The following is a 17,688-nucleotide window of genomic DNA, read 5'->3' on the forward strand; positions in this document are numbered from 1 at the left end:
GCCGGAGGATCGAGGTGTAGCGGTGCCTGTGCCTTGGGCTGGACGTGACCCCACACTTTAGGGTCCCTGGCAGATGTTACACAAGGCAAACCACTTAACCACATCTTAAGCAGCAGCCCAGCCATGTGCCCATGCCACGAATGGTGCAATAAAACAGGGAAAGGACCACAAAAGGATCTCACAGACTGTGCAAGGGGCTGGCTGGAGGCAGCCATTGGTGGTGGGGACTGGATCCCATTGTGCCATTAACTGGACGTCTGTTGGTGGACAGAGTCATGAACGTGGCATCTGATGGGTTCAAGAAGGGCTGCAGGTGTCATGGTTTCATAGCTGGTCGGGTCGGAAGGGACCTGAGCAGATCATCTAGTCCGACCCCCTGCCATGGCAGGAATGAGTACTGGGGTCAAACGACCCCAGCAAGATGTTCATCTAACCTCCTCTTAAAACCCCCCAGGGTAGGAGCCTGCACCACTTCTCTTGGAAGTCGGTTCCAGACCCTAGCCGCCCTGACCATGAAGTCGCGCCTCCTGATACCTAGCCTAGATCTCCCCTCTGCCAGCTTGTGACCGCTATTCCTGGTCACTCCTGGCGGTGCTCGGGGGAACAGGGACTCCCCCAATGCCTGCTGGTCCCCCCTGACTAGTTTGTAACAGGCCACTAGATCACCTTCTCTTGCGGAGGGTGAACAGGCTCGGGTCCCGTCGCCTCTCCTCATACGGCCTGCCCTGTTGTCTCCTGGTCATACGAGTGGCCTCCTCTGGACCCTCTCCATGCTGGCCACATCCCTCCTGAAGTGTGGCGCCCAGACCTGGACGCAGTACTCCAGCTGCGGCCTGACCAGTGCCGCATAGAGGGGGAGGATCACCTCCCTGGACCTGCTCGAGATGCATCTGTGGATGCACGACAAGGTGCGGTTGGCCTTCCTGACCGCGTCCCCACACTGCCGGCGGTTGAGCCCCCGCGGCCCCCGCACCAGGTCATCACCTGTGGCCACCACCAGGTCCAACCAGGTGTCTCCTCGGTGAGGCTGTGCACCTCCTGGGTTAGACAGAGGTCCTGCATTTGGGCTAGGGACCTATGTGAGTGGTCAGACCTGGCTGACTACTCTTCCCTGCAGATGTCCAGGTAGTTTTGTTAACCTGTGATGACCACGTCCTTTGACCTAATGACCTCTGGGAGCCGACATGAGAATTCCTGGTCCCGCTCTTCCCCCTGGTCGGGTGGTCTGTAGTCGACCCCCACTGTTAAGTCCCTTTTCCCCCAACCCCCTTGTAATCTGACCCAGAGCATTTCAGCCTGCCCCTCCTCTGACCCCATGCTGCTCGTTGAGGATGTGAATTGTTCTTTGACATGGAGCCGGAGGGACTTGGCTACTCGTCTGGGGTTGGTGGCAGAGCCGCGTGGCGGGGGCTGGCCTGGCTCTGCGGGGCAGGGCCGTGTCGTCCATGCAGGAACTGCTGCTCCAGGCCCAAACTGACAGATCTCCGGGGCAAGCAAGCACTGGGTCTGCTGCAGGCAGGTCCCCCCTCCCCTCCCCTGGGCCCACAGCGTGTCCTGCCCCCCCAGTTCCCCTCGGGTTGACCTGCCCCGTCTCTCCCACAGCCCCGGAGATGGTGAAGGGCGACCCGGTGGGCTCGGCGGCTGACGTCTGGGGGGTCGGTGTCCTCGCCTACATCATGTGAGTGCCCAGGGCCGGGACAGGCGCTGGGAAGCGTGAGCTGGGGGCTGCGGCTGGATGGGGGGCACTGGGGCCCTGCAGCGCTACAGGGGGAGGGGGCAGCACGGGCTCAGCCCTGGCACACAGCTACCGCGCAGGGCAGGACGTGCGGCAGCTGGTGGTGACTGAGGGCTGAGCTAGCAGGGGCGGCAGGGCGGGAGTGAGGGGCATGGGCAGAGTAGGGCAGTGGCAGCGGGCAGTAGCCTGGGTTCAAGGGCAGAGCCCAGCTCTGACCCCCCATGCCCCCCAGGCTCAGCGGCCGGTCGCCCTTCTTCGAGCTGGACCCCATCGAGACAGAGAACCGGATCCTGGCTGGGCGCTACGACGCCTTCAAGCTGTATCCCAACGTCTCGCAGAGCGCCGCCCTCTTCATCCGCAAGATCCTCTCCATCTACCCCTGGTGAGTGCCGCCCAGCTCCCGGCCCCTGGACACCCCACAGCCGGCTTTCGGTCCCCAGGGCTGGGGGGCCGGACGCCCCGGGCCTTCCTTCCCGCTGCCCGGGTCTCACGGGGCCCTGCTGCCGCAGGAGCCGGCCCACGGTCAAGGACTGCTTCGCCAACCCGTGGCTGCAGGACGCCTACCTGATGAAGCTGCGGCGCCAGACGCTCACCTTCACCACGCAGCGCCTCAAGGAGTTCCTGGTGGAGCACCAGCGGCGCCGGGCCGAGGCCGTCACCAAGCACAAGGTCTTACTGCGCTCCTACCCCGGCGGCCAGCCGCCTGCCGCGCCCTAGCACCGCGCCCCGCCTGCCGCGCCCTAGTGCCCGCCGCGCCCAGGAACATTCCGGGGCTGCCCCTGCTGTGGCCGCGGCCCCCAGGCCCCAGGACGCCTGCCCCGTCGCCGGGACCCTGCGGCTGCCGCGGGGCTCTGGCTTTGCTGCGGCCGGCGGGAGAGCCGGGGGCGAGGCCAGGAGCTGCCAGGTGGGCGCTGCGTGTGCCGGGGGCCGGCAGGCATGTCCCGGTGTGGGGGGGATGAATCCACCAGCATTTTCTTCTCCAGCCGTTGCCTTGGGCGTGAGGGTGTGGGGCTCAGAGCAGCTCAGCGCCTGCCCCTGCCCCTGCCCCGGCCCCAGCCCCTGCCCCTGCCCCGCTTGCTCCTCTCCTGGCTTGCATGTGAGCTGGGCCGGGTCCAGGCCCTATGGCCCCGCTCCCCCTACCCCTGCCCCTTGCTTCCCTGCACAAGCTGTGCCAGGGGGTCGTTTGCATCTTGCTGAATATGCATGATTTTATTTGCATATCTCTGCTAGCTGCCCTGGCCTCCCCCATGCCTCCCACCTTCCCCTTGGCTGCTATCCTGGGCGTGGGGACCTGCCCTTCCTGCCCCACCTCCTGCCGGGAGAGCATCCCTGAGCAGCAATAAAGGCCCCAGCCGTGGCCCCGGGAGGTGTTTGCCAGGCCCGGTGCCCCCAGCATGTCCCCGATCCCATCCCCGTGGGCAGGCCGGGGCCGGGGCTCAGCCCTGGAGGGGCCTGAAATGGTGGAGCAAAGGGAGCAGAGCCGAAGGGAAGGGGAAGTCGGGACAGAAGCAGTGGAGAACAGGGGGTCGGGGACATGCTCGACGCCAGGACGAGGCAGCGGGAGCTGCGTCGGCGCGGAGGGAAGCTGCGGGCATGGGGCAGCGCGGGGCCGGGGGAGCCGGCGCCCAGGGGCTTGGTTTGTTCTGTGGAAGTGAGATGGGGCCGGGGGCCGTGGCTGGGGGCGGACGGGCGCAATAAACAGATGTGTCTGTTTTGCTGTGCACGACTCGGTCAGTCCCGCGCGGCGGCAGGCGGAGCCGGGGTGCGGCACTGCAGCCCGAGGGCCCTGGGCAGGGGGGCTGCCAGCACCGGTGCAGGGACCGGGGGCTGCGGCAGGGCCCCGGGGCTGGGCGCAGGCAGCGGGTGCCTGGGTGCGGGGGTCCGTGCGCCAGGCCGGGGGGGCAGAGGCAGCGAGACACGTGCCCCGACTGCCAGGGCAGGGCTGCGGATCAGGCTCTGAGGATCGGCCCCCAGGCTCCCAAACCCCGTCCCGGGACACCAGACCCGTGGCCCGGCCCTGGACCAGAGATGCCCCCCCGCCCCCCGAGCTCCACATCAATATGCATGAGGGCTCATTTGCATAAAGCCAGACTTTACCCCCGCAGAGGCTGGTGGGTGGAGCAGGGGCGGGAGCGGGGCAGAGGTCAGGGGTGGGGGGAAGGGGCCAAAATAGGGTCAGCTCCCCCCAGCTCCGGGGCCGGCACTCGGGCAGCTATGCAGGCAGAGAGACCCCACCCACGGGCTGCTTGCCCCCCGCCCCTGCCAAGCCTTGTCCCTTGAGGGTCCCGGCCCCTGCCCTGGGCCTGGCCCATGATGGAGCCGTGCACCTGCCGCCGAGCAAGAGCAGCATCGACGCAGGCACAGGTGCCCCTCTCCCCGACCTGCAGCCCCAGGCCTGCTCCCTGCCCCCGCACAGCACAGCCGGGGGGGCAGTGGCACGGCAGCGCGGCCCAGCTGCTGCTCGGGTCCCCACGGGCCCCACGTATGTGATTAGCCAGCACGGGGCTGCAATCGGCCCTGCCCCAATTCTCCCAGGTACCGCGCGCACAGGCTATATAAGGCTGCCGGGGCCTGGCCGGCCACGGGCGCAGGGCGCGGCGCGACCCGGGGGGGCTGGGACTGCCCAAAGAAGGACAGGTCTGGGCAGGAATGTGGCCGGGGCGCGGGCCGGCCACCCCCGAGGCCCCCGCGCCCCGCCGGCCCAGGGTATAAAGCTGGGCGTGATGGGCCCTGCCAGTGCCCTGCACCCCGGAGCAGACACAGCGGCTGTGAGCACCCCCAAGGTAAGCGTCCCCGGCCCGGCCCGGTCTCACCACCCCACACGCCTGCCTGGGGCTGGGGGCCCGGAGCCCCCCCGAGCCGCCCGGGGAGCTGGGCTCGGCCCACTGGACACCTGGGCTCCTCCACGCCCCGTCAGCGAGGAGCCTGGGCCGGCGCCAGGGGCAGTGGAGGCTGCCCCGTCCCCCCAGCATGGCCGGCCCTGAGCCCGGGCAGGAGCCACAGCCCCGAGAGCCGCGGGCTCAGGCCCCAGCTGTGCTTGGCGCTGGACATTGCGCCCTGCCTAGCGCAGGGGCCCGGGATGGGGAGCAGAGGGGCTGTACTCAGGCGCCAGGGCTGGGCCCCCATGTCATGGGAGGGGGTCTGAGCCCCCTGTGCCAGGGAAGGGGGGCGGGGGGTCTCCGCGCAGGCACTGATCTTGCTCTCCCCAGATGTCCAAGGCAGCTCCCAAGGCGGCCCCCGCGGCCCCCAAGGCCGCCCCCCCAGCAGCCAAGCCGGCTCCGAAGAAGGGGGCCATGGCAGTCCCCCCAGGGTTCAGCCTTGACATCAACGACCCGCAGGTGCAGAATGCGGCCATCCGCATCCAGGCGTCCTACCGTGGACACAGGTGAGGGGCGCGGGGGCTCGCCTGGGCCTGGGGGGCTGGTGCCAGCCCTGGCGTGGCAAGGCCTGGGCACGGGCGGGCGGGCAGGGGGCACAGCCGCAGCCAAGAGACCCTGTGCCGCCAGGTCCCGCAAGGAGCTGAGGGAGAAGGGGCCGCCGCGAGTGCTGGAGGGGCTGAAGGACACGGTGCTGATCGAGGGCAGCGCGGCCAAGCTGTCCTGCCGCATCAGCGCCTTCCCCGACCCCTTCATCCGCTGGTCCAAGGACGGGGTGGAGCTGAAAGATGGCCCCAAGCACCGCTACATCTTCGAGGACCCCGACATCGTGGCTCTGGTGGTGCGGGACGGCGGCCTGGCCGACCTGGGCCGCTACACCGTCTCCGTCAAGAACCCCTTCGGGGAGTGCTTCGACTCCGCGCGCATCCTCGTCGAGGGTGAGCCCCGGACCCGGGACCTGCATCCCTGGCACCCCTGCCCCCGAGACCCCCAGTCCCTAGTCCTGAGATCCCTGACCCCAATACCCGGTCCCTGACATCCCTACCCCTGAGACGCCCAAGCCCGTGATTCCCTGACACTCCTGCCTCTGAGACCCCTGGCCCGAGGTCCCGAGATCCCTGACACCCCCGCCTTCAAGGCCCCCAGCCCGCAGGAACCCTGAGACCCCCGCCCCCAGGTCCTTGAGACCCCCAGTTCCCAAGTCCCAGCCCCCGCAAATCCCTGAGACCCCATGCCCCAAGACCCTCGGCCTCCTAAGATCCCTGACGCCCCTTTCCTTGCCCCCAGAGACCCTTGAGCCCCCCCGCTCCTGAGACCTGCCTGCTCCTGCCCCCCAGGATCCCTGAGACCCCTCAGACCCTCTCCCCTAAGGCTCTTGAAACCCCCTGTCCCTTTCCCGGGTCTGTGCCCCCAGCCCCAGGGTGGGGACTCCGGGCACGGGGGGGCCCGCTCCCACCCCAGTACGCACGCCCCCCAGGCTGGGGGGCACGGCCGGGCCTGAGGGTGACCGTGCCCCCCCAGTGCCCGCCAAAATTGAGAAGGGGCCGGAGAGCACCAAGGCCAAGGTGGGCTCCAAGGTCATGCTGACGGCGCTCATCAGCGGGCAGCCGGAGCCCGACGTGGGCTGGGCCAAGGACGGCCAGGACATCGAGGAGGACGACCGGTGAGCGCCGGGCCGGGGGCCGGGGCCGGGCTGGGGGTTGCCCCCGCGCCGGGCAGCCGCCCTAAGGGGCGGGGCGGTGCTGGGGGAGGTGCTCGCCCCCGGCCCGCCGTGACGCCCCCCCCGCGCAGGGTCTTCTACGACATCGCCAGCGACTCCACGACGCTGACCATCCGCGCGGTGGAGAAGGGCGACGCGGGCAAGTACGAGGTGTTCGTGGAGAACAGCCTGGGCATGGACGAGTCCTTCGCGCGCCTCGACGTGCTCTGACCCCCGCCGCCCCGGAGCGGGCCTCGGCCGGGCCGGCGCTGGGCTGCCCGCCGCCCCGGCCTCTCTCGACTCAATAAAGGCTCCGTCGCGGCTCTGCCCGTCTCCCTGCGTCGTGCGCGGCGCCCCTCCCCGCCGGGGCCGGGCGGGCCGGGCCGTGCAGAGGGGCGGGCGGCGGGCACGGGGCACGGGAGACCGCGCAGCACGGGCCTGCCCTCGGCCGGACGGCGCCCGCCTGGGCACCTGCTCCCGCCGCCGTGACGTGACCCTCTGGAGGGGCCGGGGGCGACCAGGCCGGCGGGTGCAGCGCTGGGCCCCCTGCGCCCCGGCGGGAGGGGGGTCTGCACGTGCTCGGCGGGCAGGGCCTGGTGCCCCGGCCGCGGCGCCCCCCCCGCAGCGCGCAGGGCTATAAATAGCGGCGCTGACCATATGAGGCCCGGCCGGCGCCGCGACAGGTGCGGGCGCGACGTGACGCCCCGCTCGGGTTACGGCCGCCCGCCCGCCCCTCTGCCCCGACCCCGACCCCGACCCCTCTGGGACCCCGTGCACATGCCGCCGCCCCTCGTGTACCCGACCCCCACCCCACGCACCTGCGCCGCCGCCCGGCCAACTACAACTCCCGGCAGCCGCCGCGCGGCGAGGTTGGTGACGTCGCCCCGGAGCGACACGTGTGCGGAAGCGGCGGCCGCGGCAGGTGCGGGGACCCCGAGGCCGGGGCCGGGGCCGTCCGGCGGGGCGGGGCGGCAGCGTCTGAGGCCGCCGCGTCTGTTCCAGGAGCCGCCACGATGCTGAAGGCCGTGATCCTCATCGGGGGGCCGCAGAAGGGTGAGGCCCCGCCCCCGCCCCCGGGCCGTGTCCCGCGGGGCCCCCTGCGCTGGGAGCCCGCGCCCGGCCCCGCCTGAGCCCGAGCCCCTGCCCTGCCCAGGCACCCGCTTCCGGCCCTTGTCCTTCGAGGTCCCCAAGCCGCTGTTCCCGGTGGCCGGCGTGCCCATGATCCAGCACCACATCGAGGCCTGCACCAAGGTAGGGGGGGCGGGCGGGGGCCGGGGCCGGGGCGGGGGCGCCGTGTGCTGACCGCGCCCGGCCCCGCTCTGCCCAGGTGCCCAACATGAAGGAGATCCTGCTGGTGGGCTTCTACCAGCCCAACGAGGCGCTCAGCCGCTTCCTGGTGTCAGCCCAGCAGGAGTTCAGGATCCCCATCAGGTGGGTGCAGCCCCTGGCCCCCCACCCGGCAGAGCCGTGCGTGCTCCCCCCACCCCCGTGCGGGTCTGGGCCGGGGGCAGCTCACGGGGGCGCGGCGCCCGTGCCCGCCCTGCAGGTACCTCCAGGAGTACGCGGCGCTGGGCACGGGCGGGGGCCTCTATCACTTCCGCGACCAGATCCTGTCGGGTGGCCCCGAGGCGTTCTTCGTGCTCAATGCGGACGTGTGCTCCGAGTTCCCGCTGCCCGAGATGCTCGCCTTCCAGCAGCAGCGCGCCGGCGCGCCCACCTTCGTCATCCTCGGCACCACGGTGAGCAGGGGCCTGGGCGTCCTGGAGCCTCGGCCCCGCGGCCCCCGTGCTGATACGTCCCCTCTCCGCAGGCCAACAGGAAGCAGTCCCTGAATTACGGCTGCATCGTGGCCAACGCTGACACGCACGAGGTACCGGGTGCACCTTGGGCTGGGGTCTTCTCCTGCCCGGGGCAGGCCCCCCCCAGGGCGTAGTCTGGGCGTGGTGCTCACGGGGTCCCACCCCCAGGTCCTGCACTACGTGGAGAAGCCCAGCACGTTTGTTAGCGAGGTCATTAACTGCGGCATCTACCTGTTCACGCCTGCCATCTTCCAGCACATTGGAGAGGTCTTCCAGAGGAACCAGCAGGAGCTGCTGCTGTGAGTGCCCCCCCCGCGCCAGGGCCGCAGCCCCGCGCTCATCCGCCATGATCTCTCTCTGTCTCTCTCTTTCTCTTTCTCCCCCTTCTCCTCCCCTCTTCTGCCATCACTCGCTCGCGTCCTGGCTCCTGCACCAGCTATTCTTGCGTCGGGTAAGTCTGTCTGTCTCCCCTGATGCTGGCGCTGGGATCGGTGCGTAGCGCCCTGTCCCCGCTGCCGGGAGCTCTGCTTTGCCTCCGAGTCGCGCTCGGCTTTGCTGCGCTGGTCCCATCCCAGCACCTTAGAGACAAGCTCCGTGGCTGGATCCAGGGTCAGCCTGGCCTCCTCGGAGCAGCTGGGGCTGGGCAAGCTGGCCTCGCAGCCAGGAGTGCCACGTCTACTGTCTCCAGGGCCCGCGCATACGCTCAGTGTGAGCCTCGGGCAGCTCGGGCGCCTTCCCGGCCAAGACCTGGCCGCAGCCGGGTCTGGGCTGCAGTGCTGCGGGCGTGGAGACGAGCTGAGGAGAAACGTGTCCCTTCTGGGCACTGCTTCCTCCAAGACTTGGGCCTGGCTAGGGGCTGCACAGTGCCGGTGGGGGTTGCAGTATGGGCATTGCACCAGACCAGATCCCAGACTAGCAAGGGTGCCGTGGAGCAGTGGTGCGACAGGTCGGCCGGACTCTCTGTTTTGAGTCCTGCAGGGCTGGGGCGTGGGATCCTGCCCTCGTCAGGGCTGTTCGGGGGTTCGCTCATCTCTCCCCCCGCCCTGTGCAGCCAGCCGGGCCCTGGGGACCCACAGCTGGAGGCTCAGCCCTTTCCCCTAGCGCTGCTGCCTGCTCTCTTCCCCAGCTGCCTGGGGCACGGGTTGTGCCCAGCTGCCCCTGGACCTCGCAGCCGGTCTGGGGAGGCTCAGCTGCGGGCGCCCCCTCCCCAGGCGCCAGCAGGCACCGGCCCTCACCACCCGTGTCCCCACAGCGAGGAGACGTCCAATGGGTATCAGCGCGCCGAGATGATCCGGCTGGAGCAGGACGTCTTCACCGCGCTGGCTGGGCGCCATGCGCTCTACGTCTACAAGACTGACAGTTTCTGGAGCCAGATCAAGTCGGCCGGGTGGGTGCAGGGGCTAGGCTGGGCGGGGGTGCGGGGCAGGGACCCCTGGACTGGGGCAGGAGCCGTCTGACGTTTTCTTCTCCCAGCTCCGCCATCTATGCCAATCGCCTCTACCTGAGCCAGTACAGCCAGCGCCACCCTGAGAGGCTGGCCCGCAACCAGCCGGGGGGGCCCACCATCCGAGGTACTCCCACCGCGCCGCCCAGGGCGGGGCTGGCTCGGGTGCTGTGGGGAAGCCAAGGATGCAGCTGGGCTCCCCTCTCGTTTCATCCCGTCCCAGAGGGGCTTGAAGTGGTCAGGGAGACCTGGGGGGTGGGACCGGAGCTCAGCGCCACGTGCTCCAGAGCGAGCTGGGTAGCTGCCTCGTGTTCTTGCGCCGTCTCGGGCCCCACCATGGCCCCCTCACCCTGCTGCTTCGTGTTGCAGGGGACGTGTACGTCCACCCCACAGCTGCCGTGGACAGCAGCGCCGTGGTGAGTGTGGGCACGGCAGGCATCGGGGTGGGGGGGCAGTGTCCCCCCCCAGAACTGACGGGTGGGCAGGGAGGTGTCACTTCCCTGCTGGCTCCAGCCCCCCCAGGTGACGGGGGCTCCCCTCTCCCCACAGCTGGGCCCCAACGTCTCCATCGGGAAGGGGGTGACGGTGGGGGCTGGTGTGCGGCTGCGTGAGTCCATCATCCTGCACGGTGCCTCACTCCAGGTAGGTGCAGGGCTCTGGTGGGGGCGGGGAGAAGAGCAGGGAGCCTGGGGGGAGAGGGGGGCAGGGCGGTCTAGGACCCCTGGGACAGCGCGGCACTGCCAGGGCCCCTGGGTATCCCACACTTGACTTGAGCTGGGCTCTGTTCCTGCCAGCCCTGCTGGTGCCCCTCGCTTCGGACCCACAGCCCCCTGCCCCTGTCCTGGTGCGGTTCGTTGGAGCAGTGGGTTCCCCCATCCCATGCTGCGCTCTCCCCAGGATCACACGTGCGTGCTCAACAGCATTGTGGGCTGGGACAGCACTATCGGGCGCTGGGCCCGGGTCGAAGGGACCCCCAGTGACCCCAACCCCAACGACCCCTACGCCAAGATGGACAGCGAGACCCTCTTCCGGGATGGCCGCCTCACACCCTCCATCACCATCCTGGGTAGGTGCTGCCTTGCCCCAGGCTGCCTGGGCCACGTGCACCATGAGCAAGGGCCTGGGGGTGGCTGCTGACCATACATCTGGTCATCTCCACACAGGCTGCAATGTCACCATCCCTGCCGAGGTCGTGATCCTCAACTCCATCGTCCTGCCCCACAAGGAGCTGAGCCGCAGCTACAAGAACCAAATCATCCTGTGAGGGGTGGCTGCAGCCGGAGGACCTGGCCCGGGCCCTGCCGCCCTTCCCTGGCACCTGCTGCGGTAGAGACAGGCATTAAAGCTTCATCCGCACCTGCCCCGTGTCTGCCACTTCCCTCGGGGCTGGGCTGCACGCTGCGGCCAGCAGGCTCCTGCTGCAGACCGGGGGCAGCTGGTGCCCAGACGTTGGTCTCCATCAGGGTCCTGTCTCCTGGCCCTGGTGCCCTCAGAGCCGGGCTGTGGCTGTAGCTGCTGCCGCCTGCATCTCCCCGTGCCCAGCCCAGCGCAGTCACAGCACCACCTCGCAGCTGAGTTGAGCTGGTGGCAAGGACCCTGGCACAGCTCAAGGGAGCTCCATGCTAGGCCCAGGCCCGGTCAGAGCTTAGGCCAGGGGGCTGGGGCTGGCAGCTGGCTCTGCTCCCTCGTCACCCCTTTGGTTTCTCCGTATCTGGCAGCTCCTCACCTGGGAGCCCTGTTCTCCCCCTGGAAGCACTGGGAGCTCAGCCCTGCCATGTGCTGTTAGCTAATAGTTTCATAGTTTCATAGTAGCTAGAGTCGGAAGGGACCTAGGTAGATCATCTAGTCCGACCCCCTGCCTTGGCAGGAAAGAGCACCGGGGTCAGATGACCCCGGCAAGGTGCTCATCTAACTTCCTTTTAAAAATCCCCAGGCTAGGAGCCTGCACCACTTCCCCTGGAAGCTGGTTCCAGGCCCTAGCCGCCCTGACTGTGAAGTAGCGCCTCCTAATATCTAATCTAAACTTACCCTCCGCCAGTTTGTGACTGTTATTCCTGGTCACTCCTGGCAGCGCACGGGGGAACAGGGACTCCCCCAATACCTGCTGATCCCCCCTGACCAGTTTGTAGCAGGCCACAAGGTCCCCCCTTAACCTTCTCTTGTGGAGGCTAAACAGGTTCAGGTCCCGTAGCCTCTCCTCATAAGGCCTGCCCTGCTGACCCCTGATCATATGAGTGGCCCTCCTCTGAACTGTTTCCATATCGTCCACGTCCCTCTTGAAGTGTGGCGCCCAGAACTGGACGCAGTACTCCAGCTGCGGCCTGACCAGTGCCGCATAGAGGGGGAGGATCACCTCCCTGGACCTGCTCGAGATGCATCTGTGGATGCATGACAGGGTACGATTGGCCTTCTTGACTGCCTCCCCACACTGCCGGCCCATGTTCATCGTGGAGTCAATGACGACTCCAAGATCCTTTTCCGTCTCCGTGCTGGCAAGAGGGGAGTTCCCCAACCTGTAAGTGTGGTGCCGGTTCTTCCTCCCCATGTGCAACACCTTGCACTTATCAGTGTTAAACCCCATCCTATTCTCATCCGCCCACCGTTGCAACCTGTCAAGGTCAGCTTGTAGCCTATTGCACCCTTCTAGTGCACCCACATCCCCCCACATCTTAGTGTCATCAGCAAATTTGAACAGGGTGCTTCTTACCTCTTCGTCCAAGTCGCTGATGAAGATGTTGAACAGTGCAGGCCCGAGGACCGAGCCCTGCGGGACCCCACTGCCCACGTCCTTCCAGGTCGAGAAGAACCCATCCACTACCACCCTCTGGGTGCGGCCCTCCAACCAGTTGGCGACCCATTTGACCGTGTGGGCATCGACACCACAGTCTCCCAGCTTTTTGATGAGGACAGGGTGAGAGACAGTGTCGAAAGCCTTCCGGAAGTCCAAAGAAAGACTACATCCACAGCAACCCCTGCGTCTAATGATTTGGTGACCTGATCGTAAAAGGCCACCAGGTTGGTCTGACAAGACCTGCCACTGATGAACCCATGTTGGTTGCCCCTGAGCATGCATTCCCCGGCAAGGCCCTCCTGGATGTGTGCCAGGATAATTTTTTCAAAGAGCTTACCCGGGATTGAGGTAAGACTAACTGGCCTGTAATTTCCCGGGTCCTCTTTTTTTCCCTTTTTGAAGATAGGGACCACATTGGCCCTCTTCCAGTCCTCCGGCACCTCGCCAGAGCACCACGAGTGCTCATAGAGCCGCGCCAGGGGTCCCGCAATGACCTCGGCCAGTTCCTGTAGAGCCCTAGGGTGAAGATCGTCCGGACCAGCGGACTTGAACATGTCCAGCCTCTCCAGAAGTACCCTAACTAACTCCTCGCTAACCCTTGGCCCAGGCGTGTCTCTCTCGGGGCCCGAGGGGGGCCCAGCAGGGAGGTGGCTGAACTGGTCCCTACTTAGGAAGACAGAGGCAAAGAAATCGTTAAATATGTTAGCTTTGTCATCTGGCGTGATGACTAAGTTGCCCATCGTGTCCTGCAGGGGCCCCACATTACCCGGGACCCTCTTTTTACCCCCTATGTATTTGAAGAAGGACTTCTTATTGTCCTTAATCCGGGAAGCTAGTCCTATCTCCAACTCTGCCTTGGCCCTCCTGACTGCCCCCCTACATCCTCGGGCGACTGTAACATAGTCCTTCTTGGCGATGACCCCATCTCTCCATTGGGTATATGCCTCCCTTTTAGCAAGGAGACATTCCCGGATGCTCTTAGTGAGCCATGGGGGTTTATGTGCCCTCCTGCTCCCTTTGACCCTTGTTGGGATTACCTCCCTTTGGGCATGGAGGATCGTCTCCTTAAGGAGCAACCACTCACCTTGGACATCTGGCTCCCTTCCCGTCTGGGTCCTCAGCGCTTCCCCAACGATCCTCCTTAGCTTGTTGAAGTCAGCCCTCCTAAAGTCTAGGGCTGTTGCCTTGCTGCAGCCCTTTGCCACCTTACGCTGGATGGTGAATTCCAGCAAGCGATGATCGCTGTCTCCCAGGTGGCCCATCACCCGCAGCCCCCGCACCAGGTCATCACCCGTGGACAGCACCAGGTCCAACAAGGCGTCTCCCCTGGTGGGGCTGTGCACCTCCTGGGTTAGATGGAGGTCCTGCACTCTGGCTAAGAACCGACGTGAGCGGTCAGACTTGGCTGACTGCTCTTCCCAGCAGATGTCTGGGAAGTTCAGGTCCCCCATGATGACCACATCCTTAGCCCTCACTGCCTCTGTAAGCTGACCTAAGAATTCCTGGTCGAGCTCTTCTCCCTGGTTGGGAGGTCTGTAGTAGACTCCCACCGTTAAGTCTCTATCCCCTGGACTGCCTTTTACTCTAACCCAGAGCACCTCAGAGTGCCCCCCCTCTACCCCCTTGCTAATTAACGAGGAAGTATATTCCTCCTTGATGTAGAGTGCTACTCCTCCACCTTTCCTTCCTATCCTGTCCTTCCTTTGCAGCGCAGCGTAGTGTGCCCCAAGTGCTGCTGTGCCCCAGAGCACGGGCACCAGCTGGGGTTTCCAACTTTATATATGAGGTATTGGGGACTTGGGTCACAAGAAAGAAGAGGCATGGGTCAGCGTGCAGCATCACATCTGTCACGGCACGTGAGGCTAGTAGCAGTCGGCTAGTTAACACCTTAAACAGTTATTTAGCAGCACTGGTGCATCCCTGCAAACCGGCCTCAGCCCCACAGCTGCCCTGCACGGGTCTCCAGGGCAGGAGCCGCAGTTGTGGTCTGAATCCAGCTGCGCGTCTTCCCCTCTCCGCTTGCAGCAGCTGCTGCTTTCCCCCGCTTTGTCTCCATCTCCCCACAGCCGTTCGTCTGGATTGGCCTGTTTCTGCCTCCGCACGTCTCCCTCTCGCGGATGCTTGTGGGACACGCGGGTGGTTACAGACTCGCAGCCGCCTCGCGTACAATTCACAGTACATGACGTTACCCCCTTTTTAGCACAACGTGACGCTGTGTCGTCGCTAAGCCTCCCCAGGGCTCTTCTGTCTCTTTTGGGTCTACCTGGGGATTCAGGACCACAGGTATGGGCTGGGTGGCCTGCCAGCTCGTGCAACTCGTTGGACAGTTTCTTGACAGCTGTTAGAGGAAGTTCCCGTCCTCATGGCTGTGCCAGTACTTGGGTCTGATGGTTGTGCTGCTCCTAGGGGTGCCGTCAGGCTCTCCCCTGCTACCGCCTCGCATGCTCTCGTTCGACCTGCTGCGGTGGGTGGGGAAATGTCCCACCGAGGGACTGGAGCGATCTGCAAGGGTCACGCTGTCCTCAAGTTGTTTGAGGAAGTCGGTGCATCAGGTAGCATCCATCGCTGCAGGGACGTTGCAGGGCAGTGGCAAGTTCTGGGAGCTGATGGCTGTACCCTGCCCCCAGGGTTTGGGGCCCCTCCCTGCTGCCTGCTTTGACACTACTTGGCGGGTGAAGCTTTCTACCCCTTGGTCCCACGCCAGCCACGTACGAGGGATACTGAGCACCTAGAGCCGGGACACGTTTCTCCAGGAGGGCAGAAAGGGACCTCTCCTAGCTTTCCTTCCAGGTGCCTCAGTCTTACATGGCCAACAATGATCACCCTGTCCCGTGGGCCTCGGGGTGGAGCAGCAGCGGCTGGGCCCTTCTCCAGTGCCTGCCTCAGTTTCCCTGCCCAGGATGCCATCTCTCTCGGCAGTCCTTCTGGAAATGGTTGTGGTCACCAGAGTGCCAGCATCCGCCGGCAGCCTCCTGAAGCAGCTCCAGCCCCTGTGGTCCAGGGGGCCCCGGCTGCCACATGCGCGTGGGCCTCAGCTTTCCAAAGTCTGGTGGATTTTGTCTGTTCCACCCGGAAGTTTCTGCATCGCCGCGGGCAGGGCTGGCTGCATGGTGCCGGCTCATCTCTGGCAGGCGCGTGGATCCTGGTCTTGGGGCGCCCATCTGCTCTGCCAGCTCCAAGACAGTGCCAGGTGCATGGCTGCCTCCAGGCTCGGGGGGTGTCCCAGCCAAAGCTGAGCAGGCGCATTGCACAAAACAGACCTGGGCAAGCGCACCATGCATGTGGGAGGCGAGTGGCGGGAAGGTCTCTCCGGCCAGTTGCTGCAGCGCCAGGCCAAAGTCTCATGCCAACTCTGGGGGTCCTCCCTTGCAAGCTGAAAGACAGGCCGGCCCAGCTGGGGTCTGCAGCTGGGTCAAAAGTTCTCCCCGGGGCCTCTATCAGGCATCCGTAATTTTGCTTGGTGTCAGTGCCAAGGCCGTGGTAGACTGCCCCGGGCTCCCGGTGAGCAGCAGGCCCAGGAAGTCCAGCTTGACGGTTTCCTCCCATGCATTTACCTTCATTGCCGGCTCGAACTGCGCACACCACGCCTGTGGCCCCCACCCTAGGGTGCCGGGGTGAAGGGTGGCTGTGGGTGCTCGCTGCAGGGGGCATTGCCCTGAGCACTGCAGTGGTTTGTGCTGGCGACCTTTGTCGCTCCTTTGTCCTGTTCCTGCCGGTTCATCCAGATCAGCTTGGGCCACACCAGGTCTTGCTGGTTGTCACTTCTCCATTGCACTGGCGCTCGGGGTGTAGGCGGACGAGGCTTCTTGGGTAGATGTGTTCTCTTTTATGAGACCGACTAACTACAGGCAGTCCTCAACCTACAACGTTTCACGCTTACAAGGTTTATAAACGGACGCCCTGTTTCAGCTTTATGACATCAGTTTCAGCTTTACAACACTTGGTACGTGAATGGAGCTGTATATTACTCATCTCTAATTGATGGAGTACAAAATTCTGGGGTGTTTTTGGTGAAAATAGGATGCCGGGCCTTGGTTCAGGAACCAACGCCCCCCCCCATTCAGAACATTGTTTCTTATGAGAAAATTGGTTCTGAGTTACGACGTTTCGACTTGTGGTTTTTCAGGAACCGATTGTGTTGTAGGTCCAAGGGCTGCCTGTATCTGGAAAAATGGTTCTTTGCAAGTTTTGGGGCACAACCCCCGTCTTCAGGCACAGGGAAAGTCTGCTGGTGCACCCGTTTGTGGGTGGGATAGACGCCAATATGCAAAATGCAGGTCTGTGAAAATGCAAATTGGTGACAGGGCAGATCCACGGCGATGCGGGGAGGGGTGATGCTGCCCTCGGGGGAAGATGTAACTGGTAAAATGCAGAGGTTACCCGGGGCTACCAGGTGGTTATAATGTGACATAAACTCAACATCTGTATTTAGTCCATGATTTTTGTGTCCAGTAGATTTCCAGTTCACAGTGCACAACACCAGCAAAGGCACTGGTGAAGCCCGGGGCTGGGGGAGCCGCTGCGCCCCATCCTGGCGCGGGGCTGGGGGGGAGCCCAGGGCGCCTGCTGGGCCGTGGGGTGCCAGGGCTCCCGCAGCCGGGGCACAGCGCCGCCTCCCGGCCGTGGGCCTGCACACTAGCCCCGGGGGAAGGCTGCCTGGAGCCCCCCCACCGGTGACCCTGGCCAGAGCAGGAGCCGCGTGTGCTGCTTCCCCCACCTCGGCCTCTGCCCCAATAGCTGGTAGCCTCCAACCCCGCCATGACTCCCGGGGCCTCCGGCCTCCACCGTCAGTCCTGTGCTGGTGCACGTGGCTGACCCCGGGGTCAGATTTCAAGGCGCCCGGCTCAGCTTGACCCCGGCCCCTCGGTGCAGCTCAGGGCCCAGAAGCAGCGAGGCTTTTCCCTTCATGCTTGAGTTGTCGCTTTGTCGTGCTTGTGGTGGAGGGTGCCCAGCACGTCAGCCAGGATTCATGCTTGTGGTCTCCCCGCGTGCCAGCCCCGGCCAAGACCAGGATGGCCCAAACCCGCTCCTGCAGCAGAGCCCGGGGGCGTGGGGGTGCAAAGGGGAATCGGAGGGGGGGCAGATGCAGTGCTGGCAGGGGGAGCGACGGGGCACGTTTGGGCTTGGCTGAGGCTGTCAGTGCCTGTGGGCGATGGCACGTGCACGTGGGCTAGATCATACGGTCAGGTTAAAAAGCACAGCAAGCCGGGCAAAAATAGTCAAAGTCGTCTAAACATTCATGGAATTATAGTCCGAGCACGGGGAGCCGTGGGGTCACAGCCAGCCCGAGGCAGGATCCGCTCCCTCCAGCCCCACCCAGACAAACCCCGGGTGCAACCTCAGA

At 65.5% G+C, this 17,688-nt stretch overlaps 3 protein-coding genes across 5 annotated transcripts in view; all 3 read left to right on the forward strand.

Moving 5' to 3' along the window:
* SPEG (striated muscle enriched protein kinase) overlaps positions 1–3,448 on the forward strand; it is a 32,803-nt gene extending 29,355 nt beyond the window's left edge. Inside the window, 3 exon segments of the mRNA XM_090046218.1 lie at positions 1,603–1,678; positions 1,968–2,117; positions 2,245–3,448. Of these exon segments, the coding sequence (XP_089902344.1) occupies positions 1,603–1,678; positions 1,968–2,117; positions 2,245–2,452 (434 nt within the window). The 3' untranslated portion in view covers positions 2,453–3,448.
* A 374-nt stretch (positions 3,449–3,822) lies between these two features.
* On the forward strand, positions 3,823–7,056 carry SPEGNB (SPEG neighbor). The gene is made up of 5 exons (XM_090046215.1): positions 3,823–4,518; positions 4,945–5,120; positions 5,242–5,549; positions 6,133–6,274; positions 6,403–7,056. Exons 1-5 carry the CDS (start codon positions 4,459–4,461, stop codon positions 6,539–6,541), a joined length of 825 nt encoding a protein of 274 aa, XP_089902341.1. The 5' UTR covers positions 3,823–4,458; the 3' UTR covers positions 6,542–7,056.
* A 137-nt stretch (positions 7,057–7,193) lies between these two features.
* On the forward strand, positions 7,194–10,909 carry GMPPA (GDP-mannose pyrophosphorylase A). Of its 3 annotated transcripts, XM_090046208.1 has the most exons (13): positions 7,196–7,363; positions 7,464–7,561; positions 7,638–7,741; positions 7,857–8,049; positions 8,121–8,180; positions 8,278–8,408; positions 8,546–8,560; positions 9,362–9,496; positions 9,583–9,680; positions 9,923–9,969; positions 10,103–10,195; positions 10,451–10,619; positions 10,717–10,909. In XM_090046208.1, exons 1-13 carry the CDS (start codon positions 7,324–7,326, stop codon positions 10,815–10,817), a joined length of 1,284 nt encoding a protein of 427 aa, XP_089902334.1. In that variant the 5' UTR covers positions 7,196–7,323; the 3' UTR covers positions 10,818–10,909. The 3 variants fall into 3 exon arrangements, with proteins under 3 accessions (XP_089902333.1, XP_089902334.1, XP_089902335.1); XM_090046207.1 differs by lacking the exon at positions 8,546–8,560 and having other exon boundaries at positions 7,194–7,363; positions 9,236–9,496; XM_090046209.1 differs by lacking the exon at positions 8,546–8,560 and having other exon boundaries at positions 7,198–7,363.
* Positions 10,910–17,688: the final 6,779 nt, after the last annotated feature.

Source organism: Crocodylus siamensis, chromosome 4 (assembly GCF_052110815.1).
Source record: "Crocodylus siamensis isolate JL-2025a chromosome 4, ASM5211081v1, whole genome shotgun sequence".
In the NCBI taxonomy this organism is placed as follows: domain Eukaryota; kingdom Metazoa; phylum Chordata; order Crocodylia; family Crocodylidae; genus Crocodylus; species Crocodylus siamensis.